Raw genomic sequence first — 13,622 nt, 5'->3', positions numbered from 1 at the left:
ATTTGTTTGGGGGTTTTATAACCTCTTTCAGGTTATCTTTATACATCATAAAAACAAAGGACAGTCTTTTTTTCCTTTGAAAATTCTTCTTAGGGACTGCAAGTAAAAGAAACTTACTATACATAAATATTTGAAAGGTGAAAACATCCACAATGAAAGACTGGGGCATAGCTAGCAATGATAGAATGAAATTTTCCCTTCCTAAATGCATGATGAGTATCAGGATCAGATGATTTGATAGTCTCCCAAGCAAAGTGAGAAAGCCTCAGTGCTTCCAACATTTATATCTGCGTTGGACAAAGCACTGGTAAGTGTTCTGAAGGGAACAATCCTGCATGGGCAAGGAGATAAGTCACTTCCACCTGCAAACTTTCATCAATTTATAATATGTAGCCTCCAAAAAGGACTTCTACATAATTGTGATCATGTAACAAGTTGTAATATTGTAAGAATTGTTCTGGGTAAGTGTTATGTGCACAAGGCGTCTTAAATTCTTACATTCTTTAATTTTGTACAAAGCTACTTTCCTTTGGGCAAAGTTTTAGCTCAGATCCACATTTCCCATCTCTAATTTCTACAGTTCTACTCCAATGCTCGGTTCTCCCTGCAGATTTCCCCACAGACAACAGAAATTCAGTACAGGGAGGCAAAGCATATATCTGAAATGATCTGTTCAAATCCAAGTGAGTAATCTTTTCTCTTGTATGCAGTGTAGTTGTAGCCATGTTAGGCCTAGAATATTAAAGAGACAAGGTAGGTCAGGTAATATCTTTTAGTGGACCAACTTCTGCTGTTGAGAGAGACAAGCTCTCGAGCAAGAGCAGAAGTTGGTCCAATAAAAGATATTACCTCACCTACCTTGTCTCTCAGCCTTCTGCTGCCCTATGGTGAAACTCACCAGGCACAGAGGGTTGGTGTGATGCCTTCTGTGTCACTTAAGACTCATATTAGGGCCATTTGGTGACACATCCAGGTCTCCAGAGTGAGGCTTACACTTGCAACAGATATAGCAATTTCCTGAAATATCTTTGGGAGATCTTACAGTATCACTGGGGGCCAGGGACTGTATGCAATTCCATGGCAGAGAGTAACCACAGTTCTCCAGAAACTAACCATGGAGGGTGACTAGGCAAATTCACTCATGTTGTAACCCCTCTAGAGGCTCTCCACCTGCTGGGGAGACTTGCCTATCCTCCTTCAAAGTGGATTCTCCAGAGGCCAACAGACAAAGAAAGGATAAATAGCCCAAATTTAAACTGACTCCAAACTTTTCTTTCTGATCAGCAAATGGACAGCTCCTTCTATCTAAGGGGAGAGCCCCAATTCTTAAGGAAGGGCTGGAAGAACTGACACTTACCAGAGGCCTTGTGGAGATAGGAGGGGATCTCTAGTATTCATGTGTGTAGGTTCTTTTACTATTTTTAAATGTTTTCTCTGTAATGCTTTTACCCTAAGAATAAAGGTGCTTGCTTACAATAAGCTGTGTGGTAACTTAAAACCACAGGCAGTTACCTTATTCATAGCCTTCAAAGAGAAAGCAAAGCAGAGATGCTGGCCTGTTTAGGAAGTCTGTCTTGACTGGGATATCACAGTGTATATACACCCACCACACAACAAAAACACTAACCCAGGAACCTTTCCTTGCAACAAAGCCCGTTGCCAACTCTGTCCACATCTATTCAAGGGACACCATCATAGGACCTAATCACATCAGCCACACTATCAGAAGCTTGTTCACTAGCACATCTACAATGATATGTGCCAGCAATGCCCCTCTGCCATGTACGTTGGCCAAACCGGACAGTCTCTATGCAAAAGAATAAATGGACACAAATCAGACGTCAAGAATTATAACATTTAAAAACCAGTCAGAGAACACTTTAGCCTCCCTAGACACTCAATTACAGATCTAAAAGTCGCAATTATTCAACAAAAAAAACTTCAAAAACAGACTCCAATGAAAAACTGCAGAACTGGAATTAATTTGCAAACTGGACACCATTAAATTAGGCTTGAATAAAGACTGGGCATGGATGAATCATTATACAAACTAAAAACTATTTCCCCATGCTAATTTTTCCCTACTGTTACTCACACCTTCTTGTCAACTGTTTGAAATTGGCCATCCTGATTATCGCTACAAAAGGTTTTTTTCTCCTGCTGATAATAGCCCACCTTAATTGATTAGTCTCATTAGAGTTGGTATGGCAACTCCCATTTTTTCATGTTCTCTCTGTGTATAGATAGAGATCTCTCTATCTTCCTACCCTATTTTCCACTGCATGCATCTGATGAAGTGGGCTTTAACCCATGAAAGCTTATACTCAAACAAACATGTTCATCTCTAAGGTGCCACAAGTACTCCTCGTTCTTTTTGCTGATACAGACTAACACGGCTACCATTCTGAACTGTGAGGTCTGGAAATACCCCAGTAATGAGGGAAAGAGACGCCTCTCTGCCCAAGGGAGGTGCAGCTGGGGAGCTGGAAGTCTGAGAATGGATGCCCTTGTTGAACTACGGAGATGACATATGGGTGCAGTTGTCCTGAACTGTGACAGCACCATCCCCAAAGAGCCCAACAAAGAAGAGATTTAGGGGCACGTCAAGAGATGGGCCATGAAATCCACAAAGCCAGTAGCTGTGAACTCCCAGCATAAGCATCATAAAAATGGATATAGCAACCATTCCAGCTTGTTGGTTAATATGGAGACCATGGAAGGACTGTGGTGCAGTCCTTCCAGTCTTCCCAGAGGTTGGGTGGGATGGGGAAAGAATGGGGCTTGCTAAGGTTCCCTCAGTCCCGTGGGTATGACTCAATCTCATATAGAAAAAGTAACCTTTGAAACATTTATTTAGATTATGGAAAAATATTCCACAATAAAACATGAATCAAAAGCTCTCACTGTAGTTAATGTTGGAGTTCATTGTTTGCAGTACATTTGGAAATGGTTTATAGAGGGAAAAGGATAAAAAACACGGAAGAACTCAGGAAGTTCTCAAAAAACCCTGCTCCCAGGAGAATGGAGATTTACTTCAAAAAGTACATAAATACACAAGCATAATCATAGGGCATTTGTTAGATTTCAATTCTGAGATTTTTCCCTCACACAACTCCCACATGTTCAACCCAACCTACTGAGTTACCACACTGCTTCGTATCTGAGAAATATTTCTGGGCATGCTGTGAGAAAAGGTTTTTAAGCTAGGTACATCAAAAACCACTGAGATGGAAAGACCTCCTGCCAATATTCCTGTGAACTCTGCAGCTCTTCCTTCCAGCTCCAGCACGAACTTACTTAATTTGTTATAAAGGAAGAATAAGTGCCATTAACCCTCTCATGGTACAGAGTGAACAAAGGAAATGCTCTTTGCTTACAGACTGATCACTGAAATCTGCTGTGGGCAGAATTCAAATGCTCAATTGTCACAGGCAACTTTGGAAGGGGGGAAAAATGGGGTGAAAGGAAGGAATTAATTAAGGAATAACTGTTTCAGCAAGGGTTTCCTCATGTGTTCAGCTCTTTAACAAAATGAAGTTCAGACACCTGAAATCAAGTTTCCCTTCTTGTCCAGTTTACTGCTGGGGGAATTCTACAGCACTGCACGTGCACAGAACTCATGTCCCCCGCAGACTCCCCCCCCCGAAGAAAACACATTCTGCCCAAGAGGTGCTGCAGTTATGCCTTTAACCCAGCTGGGACTACTGTGGCACCAGAACAGAGGGCAGCCAGCTCAACAGCAGCTATGGAGGAAGGAAGGAAGAGAAGCCTGCGTTCCTCACAGTGCCCTGCCCATGGGGCCAAGCGAGGAGCATGGGATATGCGGGGGGGAATAACACGACAGAGAGCTGGGCACAAGAGATGCAGTGGGGTCACAGATTGGAGTTGAGAAGGGCTAGTGCAGGGGGATAGACTGGGGCAGCAAATGAATGGGAGTGGGGGTGTAGGGACACATGAAGACTGGGGAAAATGTGCCTGACTGAATGGGAAAAGCTAGAGGTCAGCCAGGGTCTGCATGGGGAAGGCTCCACAATTCCCTAACAATTCCACCCCACCCCACCAAAAAACCCCATACTTCTCCCACCCACAGCCAACAACCCTTGACGGGTTCACTCCCAGGCTCCTTCCCTCTCCCTCAGCTCCGTTACCCCTGACTCCCCCAAGCCTTGACAGCGCTTCTACTGGGCGCGGAAAATACATTTCTGGATTGTAGTTTAAATGAATTACTCCTCAAAGTTCTGTATTAATATGCCTAGTAAAGAATCTATTTGTCAAAATAGATTTCCTGAATCTTTTTTGTTGTTTGTATTGTTACAGACATACTTGCTGACAAACATTTTGAAATAAATTACCAAAATAATTGAAACTGGCATGATTATATTGTATTATTTTGACAAATAAAACGTGCAGAATTTTTAATTTTTTGGCACAGAATTCCCCCAGGAGTATGGTATACGTCTTTGGAGCAGGAAACCACCACCCATGATTCTCAATGTTTTATTCTGTAGTTGTTCTACTTAAAGGTCCAATCTTAAATATCTTCGACAGAGTATATATCCACTCTGGTAAAAAAATGTTTTCTAGCAGAAGAATTTACAATGGAATTTTTTCCAAACCTTTGTAGCATTAAAAAATGTAAATATCACTTCTGGCATATCTGAACCAGTCAATATTTCAGTTCAAATTGTTTGTAATTATATAAACATCTGACAAGACAAGTCTAACCTTGTCTCTAGAAATAGATTTAGTTGTCAATAAAGTGACTACAATGGCAAGACCTCATGCCACCTGATTTGGTGAATGTCAAATCTCTTTGTAAAGGAAAATGCTGTTTACTATCACTGAAGTAGAAGCAAGATCTAAAGTAGTAAGACTTGTCCAAATTAAGGGAAAGTTGATCTACATATCCTTAATCTAATTAGAAATAAATGTACATATTTCACTTCTGTTGAAAACAGTTTTAACTACTCTTTCAGTAATACCTAGATTTACTATACCTGAAAAAATAGTGATTTCCTCTAATACTTCTGTTTACTTTGTGCATTTGACAGTATTTTGCATACAGTTTCCACTTTGTGTTGGTCTTTCACACAAAGTTGAGAAAAATGCCTTAAAATAGGAAATTGTGGCTGAAAAAAAAATTCAAACACTTGTAAAGTGACTGAGAAGTACATGTAATATTGGAAGCTACTTAATTTGTCTTTTAAAAGTTGACTAAAATTCAAGTTGGTAGTGTCCCTTTAAGACACATCAAGTCAACTGTGTTCCCAGTTAGATGCTTTCACTCTAACCTGAAGATGTGCAACACTGCAAAACTGCTTCTAAACAATTTCTCTTCCAAAATAGTCCCAAAAGTGAGCTGCTTTAAAGGGAAAATAGGCTAAATAACTGATATTACAAAGTGTGGTTTAGCTCTGAAAAATGATTATACAAAAATGGCACCTACTTAACAAATCTGTTCCTTTATGTATTCAGTCATATCTGCCAACTTCTATGACTAAAGTTATTATGGTTTTTTACTCCTGTTTGCCGCGTTTTCTTCTGGTAAGCGAAGACTGAATGAACAAAATTCTATTCCAATTTCCACAGAATTCTTCACTGAGGGCAGGTCTACACTACAGCCAGGATCGATGCTCTGAGATCGATCCACCGGCAGTCGATTTAGTGGGTCTAGCAAAGATGCGCCAAATCAATTGCAGATCGCTCTCCAGTCGACCCCTGTACTCTATGTCTGACAAGAAGAGTAAGGTAAGTTGACATGAGAATTTCTTCCATCAACCCCCCGCGGTGTAGCTGGAGTTACGTAGCATAGGTCAACTTACCCCAATAGTGTAGACATTGCCTAAATTGCAGTCATTTAAACTTTTGTAAACTATTTGGAGGAATCAGAGTTGCACAGAACCTATATTACTGGCAATGATGCTCAATATTCAGAACCCAGGCGGAATGATCAGCTAGGATATTTTTTAAGCTTGTGGACTGAATATATTTGATCTACGAACTGTGGACACACTATAATCCTGGAAGACCATACTACCATTTTTACACAATCACTTTTCCAAGCCCAAGCACACTCACAAATTTAGCAGGGTATTTTTGCTCATTTCTATGATGGCAAGACGTGGTTACTTTCATTTCATGTTCAGTTGGTAAAGCCAAGTAACCTTGTCTTTAGTTGATTATTTCTTACACCTGCATAGTACACCTTGAGCTACTGATAGAACAAGGAAGGCCCAAAACCTGCACTGAGGGTCCTGCAAAGAGATCAGTTTCTCTGCCCTTCCACTTTACATCACTGCTCCATATGCTCCAAGAGAGGTCCTAAGATTTGATCAGTCTCTATTACTGACCTCAGGAATCCACTGCTCTCCCCTGGTTCCTATTGGTAGATTGGAAGTTCAGAATCTCTATCATCCTCATTCTCTTCTACAGATTGGTCGCAAAATGGTCCCATGGAGAAGAGCAAGCTTAGTGACAACCCATATGCCTCATCCTTTCTCTCACCCCTACCTTTGTGGAGAGGCCTGTACTGGAATCTGCCAAACTCCACTATTCCCTGACTCCCTCCCACAGCAGAGCTTCTGGGCTGGGACTCCCACCTCCTCCCCTAACCCAGCTCAATGTGGTTCCTGTCGAAGTCACATGCTAAGGATGGGGATGCCCCATCTACCTCAGTGCAGGACTCTGGGGGAAGGGAAAAGCCACCCAGGCTCCTGCAGTTTCTACATGTTTTCTGTGACAACTGCCAAAATCTTGAATACTAAAAATTTAAATTTTGTTTAGTAAGTAAGATTGAGCCTGGCTGGGATTAGCAATGAACAGCAGAAGGAACATGACTAGCTCTAACAATATTCTTTCAGCAAGACAGTGTTTAGGCAGGAAAGCCTGAAGTGCAGCTCCATCACCCTTAACAATGACAATATATCATTGTTTATTCCTCTGAGTTTTCCCCTCCTTGTAAACCCCAGCACCTAGATCCAAAGTCTAAGGCCACGTCTACACTACCACTTATGTTGGCAAAACTTATGCCGCCCAGGGGTGTGAAAAAACACCTCCATAACCGACCTAAGTTTTGCTGGCATTAGTGGTAGTATGCACAGCGCTATGTCGGCAGGATCGCATCTCCTGCCAACATAGCTACCGCCACTCGTTGATGTCATTTTATGTCAACGGGAGAGCTCTCTCCTGTCAGCATAGAGCAGCTACACAAGCGATCTTACAGCAGCGCAGCTGTTTCAGTACAGCTGTGCCACTGTAAGCTTGCAAAAGTAGACATGACCTAAATTATCAAGTAAATTACAAGGCCCAGTGTAATGAAGATAATCTCTCAATTGAGCTTTTTCCAGGTACGCCAGTGGCCCTTCAGCCTACTGTTTTCCCACCGCACTGTGTTTTGTTAATCTTACAATTTTTTTCAATCAAATCTCTTTCCATTTTGTAGCGGGGGGGAGCTCTAGGCACTGCCCATGGAGTTTAGGGCATGAAAGGTTGGGCAAGAGGGTAGAAATTGATTTTGCAATCCATTACAGAAATTCTTCAGAATTTTTTTTTTTTTTAATCCTACCTTTAAATCCTACAAGTGACATGAGCAAGAAGTCTAGTTATTTAAAAAATGGTAAAAAGATGTGAGCAGCGGTAACTTCAGTTACTATTTGTAGCTGTCAAGACAGAAGGGGTAGCAAAGAAAATTACAAAGATGAAAAGAAAATGAAATGGTTGTTACCTAGGTGTTATATTTGTATTAATACATATTAATATTCTGTTCAACTTAAAAAAAAACATAAGAAAGGTTTTTTCCTCAACTACTCAACATGGACAATGCATTTAGCCTCTAAATGCTGGTTCCCAAAAAAAAAAAAAAATTGATAACTTAAAGGATTACCTTGCCTGTGCTTTGTAAAATAGTAGTTCTTGTCCTCCACACTCTCTCCCTGCTGACAATGTCTCTGGTTACATCTACCTCCGCATCAACAAAACTTCTTTGTTTAAGAGCAGTTATGTCATCATCCAGATCTGTCTTGATTGTGGATCTTTTCTTCGCCATGATTTTTGCTTTGATAGCAGCAATTTTTTCCACAGACATGGCTTCAGACAAGGATCTAAACAAGAATATCAGAGGAGACTGAGTAAAGGCATAAATCAGTTATAAGTTTTGTGTTCTGAATTACATATGAACAATCAGCCTTGATTTCCTCCCAAACTACTAGAAGTTTACATCTGTGCCATACATCATAAGGTGGTCTCCATAGAGACATCAGCACTGCTACTTTGGCCGGTAGAGCCATTCCGAGAGATGACTTCCCACGTAACTTAAAAACACCACAAGAAAACTAATACAATATACAGAGAGAGAGAAAGGCCAATGCTTATGAAATGTAGAGCCCTGGGACTAAAGGCTTCAGGTTACTGTATGGACAACACTTGTCCCTCTGTTACCAATAAATGAATATAGTTCAAGTTAGCTGTCTATTCAATCCTTGGCCACTGCTCGTGTTGGTAAAAATTTTGAGCATAGTTTGGTACCAGCTATGGTAGTGGTTGTGTTATGCTGACACTTTTCCACTAAGAAGTGGACCAACATTACCAATTCATTTCACCCACACGAAATAGTTAAGATGGCATTAAACTTTGTGGCTATGAACCTGTGCTACATTCCAAAGAGTTCTTCTTGACCCAGTATTACCTCATCCTATATTTAAGTTGCATACATGTGTTTATGTTTAAACGTGAACCAAATGAAACTCAGCTACCTGACAGCCTAACTCCAATTCAGATACTATCATTCTCAAGGTGAACTTCAGAATAAAATGAAAATTTTGAGTTAGGCAAAGAAATCTGGGTAAGTCAATTTTCATTTTATTTTGCAATTCACACTGGAAAAAAAAGTGTATCTAATGAGCATGTGATTGGAAAGCATTCTATTTATGAAAGTAAGCTATGCAGAAAGGGATCTTTTTGTTTGTGTAGTTTGTTTTTTGTAGTAGCTTAACTAATTTAACAGGTATGCACACACTTTAATACCTTTAAATATTATGGTCACTTGCATTTTAAAAGACAGTGACTTTTGTACTATTAAAAAAATTTTAAAAAGACATGATACAAAAAATAATAATGAATAATCTGCAATCCTCATTGCAGCATTGGCTGGTACTCCACAGAACACTAAAGGAAGTCTGTGAAGCCATCCGAACATCAGGAACACCACAACCCTCAGTGACCTGACTCCGTACAAAGAGTAGGTCACTACGTTTTTGAAGTTAGACAGACAGTGATTAAGAACTCTTATTGCAGTTAGCCTTTAATTGCACCTACGCAATTTATCAACCTTTATACCAACCTTCCTTTATCAACGAAAGGTATGTTTTATCCTGGATTTAGGTGTTATTTGTGGATTCTAGACCATCACTTCACCAGGCTCTGAAAGTTCTTTCAAAGCTAGTGGTTAAGATGAATGTACGAATAGTAACAAGTGAGGCCTCCCTATCACACTGTCTGTACAGTCTGAAGAAATTTCACTTGATCGTGAAAAGATATTTGCTGAAGTCTTGTTCACTGTGGCATTCATAACAGTATCTGAGCTCCTCACAAACTAATTCATCCACCACATCCCCTTCAGATTTGGAAGTGTTATCCTCCATTTTACAGCTGGGGAACTGAGGCACAGAAGAGATTAAGTGACTTGCACAAGGTCACCCAAGAGGTCTGTGGCAGAGATAATTGAGTCCCAGTGCAGAGCCTTAATAAGACCACTTGTCTGTCTATTTGCATTTCTATATAAGCTGACATAGAATGTGTTTAGAGTACAACTCTGACATTCTCAATTACTCAATTCTTCAGGATGAAGGGACAGACAGAGAAATGATATACCTTTTTGCTCCACGAACTGGGACTGCTCCAATTAGAGCTCTAGGCTTTTTTGAATAGTTGGTTCAAAGTATTTTAGGGGAAAGCAGGTATTTTTGTAACTTTTCAGAATGCTTTTCTTACTAAGAGCTCACCACTTCTAGAAACATTCTGCCTGGCTCTGAAGTGGACTGTTTGCTCTAGAACAGCTTGGGACCTTTTAAATTTTCTCACAGTTGAGAAGTGCTAGAATGAAGAGACATCTAAATGCTCTGTCCCTTCCCCCAAGTCTCTTGAGTTTTCTTATTCAATTAGCATCTGACATATTCTCCAATGTCAAACCCAAGATGTTTGGAAATATAATACAGTCCTTGCTCCATGCCTTAGCAATCTGCTCTATGGAGCTAGGATGGGCCAAGGACAGAACATGGAGCCATCCTGGGGCAATAATAAAAGGATAGGTCTAAGCAAGGAGAAAGAGGGTGGAGGGAAATGATGGGCAGTTATGCCCACGAAACCTAAGGCCTTTACATCAGCCAGGCTTTGTCATGGGTCCATCAGCTTCTCTGCCCAGCTTTGGGGAAATCCAATTTAAGGCTCCGAAGGATGTTCATCTGTCTCCCTATAGAATTTTGTATTGGCACAAAGGAAAAGGAAACTGCTGAGCTATTTCAATCCTTAAGATGCTGATGACTTCTTATGGCAATGAAAGTGCACTGTCCTCCAGTTGTTCATTATTCCTTCCTTCTCTGTATGTTTAGCAGAGCTTCATCTACACATATTATGGAAGAGCAATCCAATTTAGAGAGCTAATAGGAGACTCATGTACTCCTCAGCTTGCTTCTTGCAAGGTTTTCCTCCTTCTAGAGGCAAAGTGGACACACAGATTCCTCAACAACTTTGGATGTTGTTTTAAATACAGGAGATAAAGGAAAGCTTCTGTCCTCTAGGGTTTTTCTCATTTTATTAGCCCGTCTATATAATACTGTGGCAGAAACAGAAGGAAAAAGGAAAATACTAGTCAATGAGACAAACCAACGGTCTGATCACTTCTGGGTGCTGACTGATCAGTCACTGCTGTGAAGTTACCCCTCCAAAACAGGAGTCTGACCTCCAATCACACGAAGCTCCGCCACAGTCTGATGGCTGACATTTTTTCCACAGACCGTTTTTCTGCAGAAATCCAGGGAACCCCTCAGTGGAGCTGCTGGACATACACTTGGGAACAGTTGAAATAACTGGTCTGCTTTACAATCCTTAAAACTAGCAACTACTACCCCAGGAGTGAAATAAGATTTCTTACCTGATCTGCTCTGTCTGCACAATACCTTCTTTATGCCCCTCCAACCGAGCTGCCAGCCGCTCCTTGTCAAGACGCACACACTCTTCATCCTAGTACCAATAGCAATGTTTATATATAAAGCAGCTTCAGTACAATTTCTCTGCCCTCTCTGAAAGTGAGTAAGATTAAAAGATGATTTCTGTGACGTTTCAGATGTTTAACTTTTTGTGACTAAAGAAATTCCTTGCCAATCTGGTGTAGTTTTGTAGCCATGCTGCACGGATGGATTGCGGAGTGGTAGACTACTAAAAATTGACTCTTGAAAGAGCATTGAGTAGTTAAAAAATCAAGAGGTGACTTGCAGCTTTCTTTAAGTCACAGACAATTTAGAGAATGGCTTTTATGTTGGCTGCCAGAGCACATATTTCTTGAAATATGGAATTCCATCACCTCACTTCCCCTCCCAAACAAAATTTAAGTGATATTTAAAATTTGCACAGATATTTAAGTGATGTATTAGCACAGAGAAAGTCAAATTTAGTCTATATCTCGATGTAGATCCTCTCCAAATGGCACTCCCAAAACAAATTAAAAGTAATTAACTAGTGTTAAAAAAAAAAGTCAGATTCTCTTGTTTAACTGTGCTTAAGGCAGAAATGTAGTGGGAAGAGGCAGCAAAGGTGGACTTATGCCATCTTTTCAGCTTTTTGAACAGCTTCTCATGCCACTGCACCCAAGCACAAACCATGCTCCAATAAAATGTCTGTCTATTGAAAAACTGATGTGTTTGCAAAGACTAGCTCCTTCTGAGACGCAAATCCATAGTGACAGCTGTAAACTGATGTGGCAGCTCCCTGTTTTTTTTACAAATAATTGCAAGGCATAAATGCTAATTGAAAAAGGGGCTCCCAGACGTTAGTGTGAATTAACGAGGTTGTACTGTATGCTGCCTATTAGAAGGTGAAGAACTGAAGTTAAACATCTGTGAAAAATGTTACCATACTGATGTGGGCCTCTTAGCGGAAGATGTTTATCCAAGAAAGCAACAACAGAAACAGCAGAGAAACATTAACTTTAAAAAACAGGTACATCTCTGCCCCGCCCCAGTTAATTTAAAATGTGTCTAATTGATTTTTCAAAAAGATTATTTGCATCCATCAAGTTGCACCCAACAAATTATTTCCAGTGACCACTAATCAGCACTGGTTAGCCTCAAATTAATTAGCTTTTAAGTATTTTGTTATTCAAAAGACCAATAAGAGTTCATCAGCAGGGTCGGTAAACCGAGCAATCACACGAAACAGGTAGGCCACAGGAAAGAATGAGGACAGATAGGATCCATCTATAGTGCAAGAACCACTTTTCAGAGGACCTGGTTACAGAGTTGTCTCCTGAAGGTAAAAAACAGCTGCACAGACCAAGACTGCAGCATAGTTCCAGAATATACTTAAACCAGAGTTTAGTCTACACAAGCCGGAACTGTATCCAGAGATTACTGGGTGCCCATACTGTGCTGCACAGATCTTGGTCTGTCCAATCTTGTTTTAACTATATCACAACATGCCTGTGATGTAAACATAAAAAATGGGCAAAGTCGTGGCATTAGCACAGACAAGCCCTTAAAGTGAAGCTATGTTGTATGCTTTTCTACATACATCTGAAAATGGAGCAAAAATTGGTAAAGAGACTGTTAGTAAGTCATATACTCAATTACTGATATTAGTGCTGCTTGAATCACCCATCTAAACAGCATCAGGCTAGTGAAAGAGTGAAGAGGTGGAATAATCTGTAGTAGCTTCACTAATGGTGAGCACATCTAATCCACTTTATCAGCAATGGCACCACCCCTCCTAAATCTTTTGAGGATGATTGTACTGTAAGACAAGTTACTTTTTGTGGTAAAATAATGGACAAAGCCATTACTTTTCCACAGCAAAATGAAAAAAATAAGTCATGGTTTTAGTTTAAAATAGGACAAGTGACATTACAATATAGTAATTGTTTGCTATGGGAAATAATAAATAATTTTTTATAAAATAGTAGGAATATTTAGTAACATTTAACTTGTAGTTTCAAACCACCTAAAAAGAAACCTATAATACACAGAACATATGTAAAGCCAATTTCATAGAGGAATCTTAGCAACCAACTGACCAGGATGACGCAAAATGGTAACTGAGGAAAAAAAATATCAGATTTTGTCACAGAATCATGGTCTTGACTGTAAGTAATGCTAACCACCTCCTAATTGAATAAATAAATATAAACATATTGCTTTGAAGATGCACTCGTGTAAGTACACCATTAAATGAACTACCAGGATATCGGGCCAGACTAATGGTAACAATGGGGGACTGTAGTTTCACATGTTACCAAGAGCACTGCAGTATCAGAACAGGTAAACCAAGTATGAGAAGGAGCCATTAACAAACACACCTAGAATAATGATAGGAAGACGTAAATTAAATGTCAAATGCTTTGGCCTTGAATGGGGAAG

The 13,622-nt window shown here is 40.1% G+C and overlaps 1 protein-coding gene across 2 annotated transcripts in view; it reads right to left on the bottom strand.

The window, feature by feature from the left end:
- The window catches only part of CDC73 (cell division cycle 73), a 163,360-nt gene that overhangs the window by 136,167 nt on the left and 13,571 nt on the right, over positions 1 to 13,622 (bottom strand). For both annotated transcript variants that reach the window (XR_006292582.1, XM_037907849.2), the window contains exons 6-7: positions 11,147 to 11,235; positions 7,883 to 8,099 (exon numbers count right to left, since the gene is read on the bottom strand). Coding sequence is in view for 1 of the 2 variants with exons in the window: in XM_037907849.2 (XP_037763777.1) it covers positions 7,883 to 8,099; positions 11,147 to 11,235 (306 nt within the window). In the remaining variant the exon portion in view is untranslated. The remainder of the gene's footprint in view (positions 1 to 7,882; positions 8,100 to 11,146; positions 11,236 to 13,622) is intronic.

Source organism: Chelonia mydas, chromosome 8 (assembly GCF_015237465.2).
Source record: "Chelonia mydas isolate rCheMyd1 chromosome 8, rCheMyd1.pri.v2, whole genome shotgun sequence".
Lineage (NCBI taxonomy): Eukaryota > Metazoa > Chordata > Testudines > Cheloniidae > Chelonia > Chelonia mydas.
The sequence above is the reverse complement of the archived record's forward strand: the minus strand, read 5'-3'. Positions and strand labels throughout refer to the sequence as shown.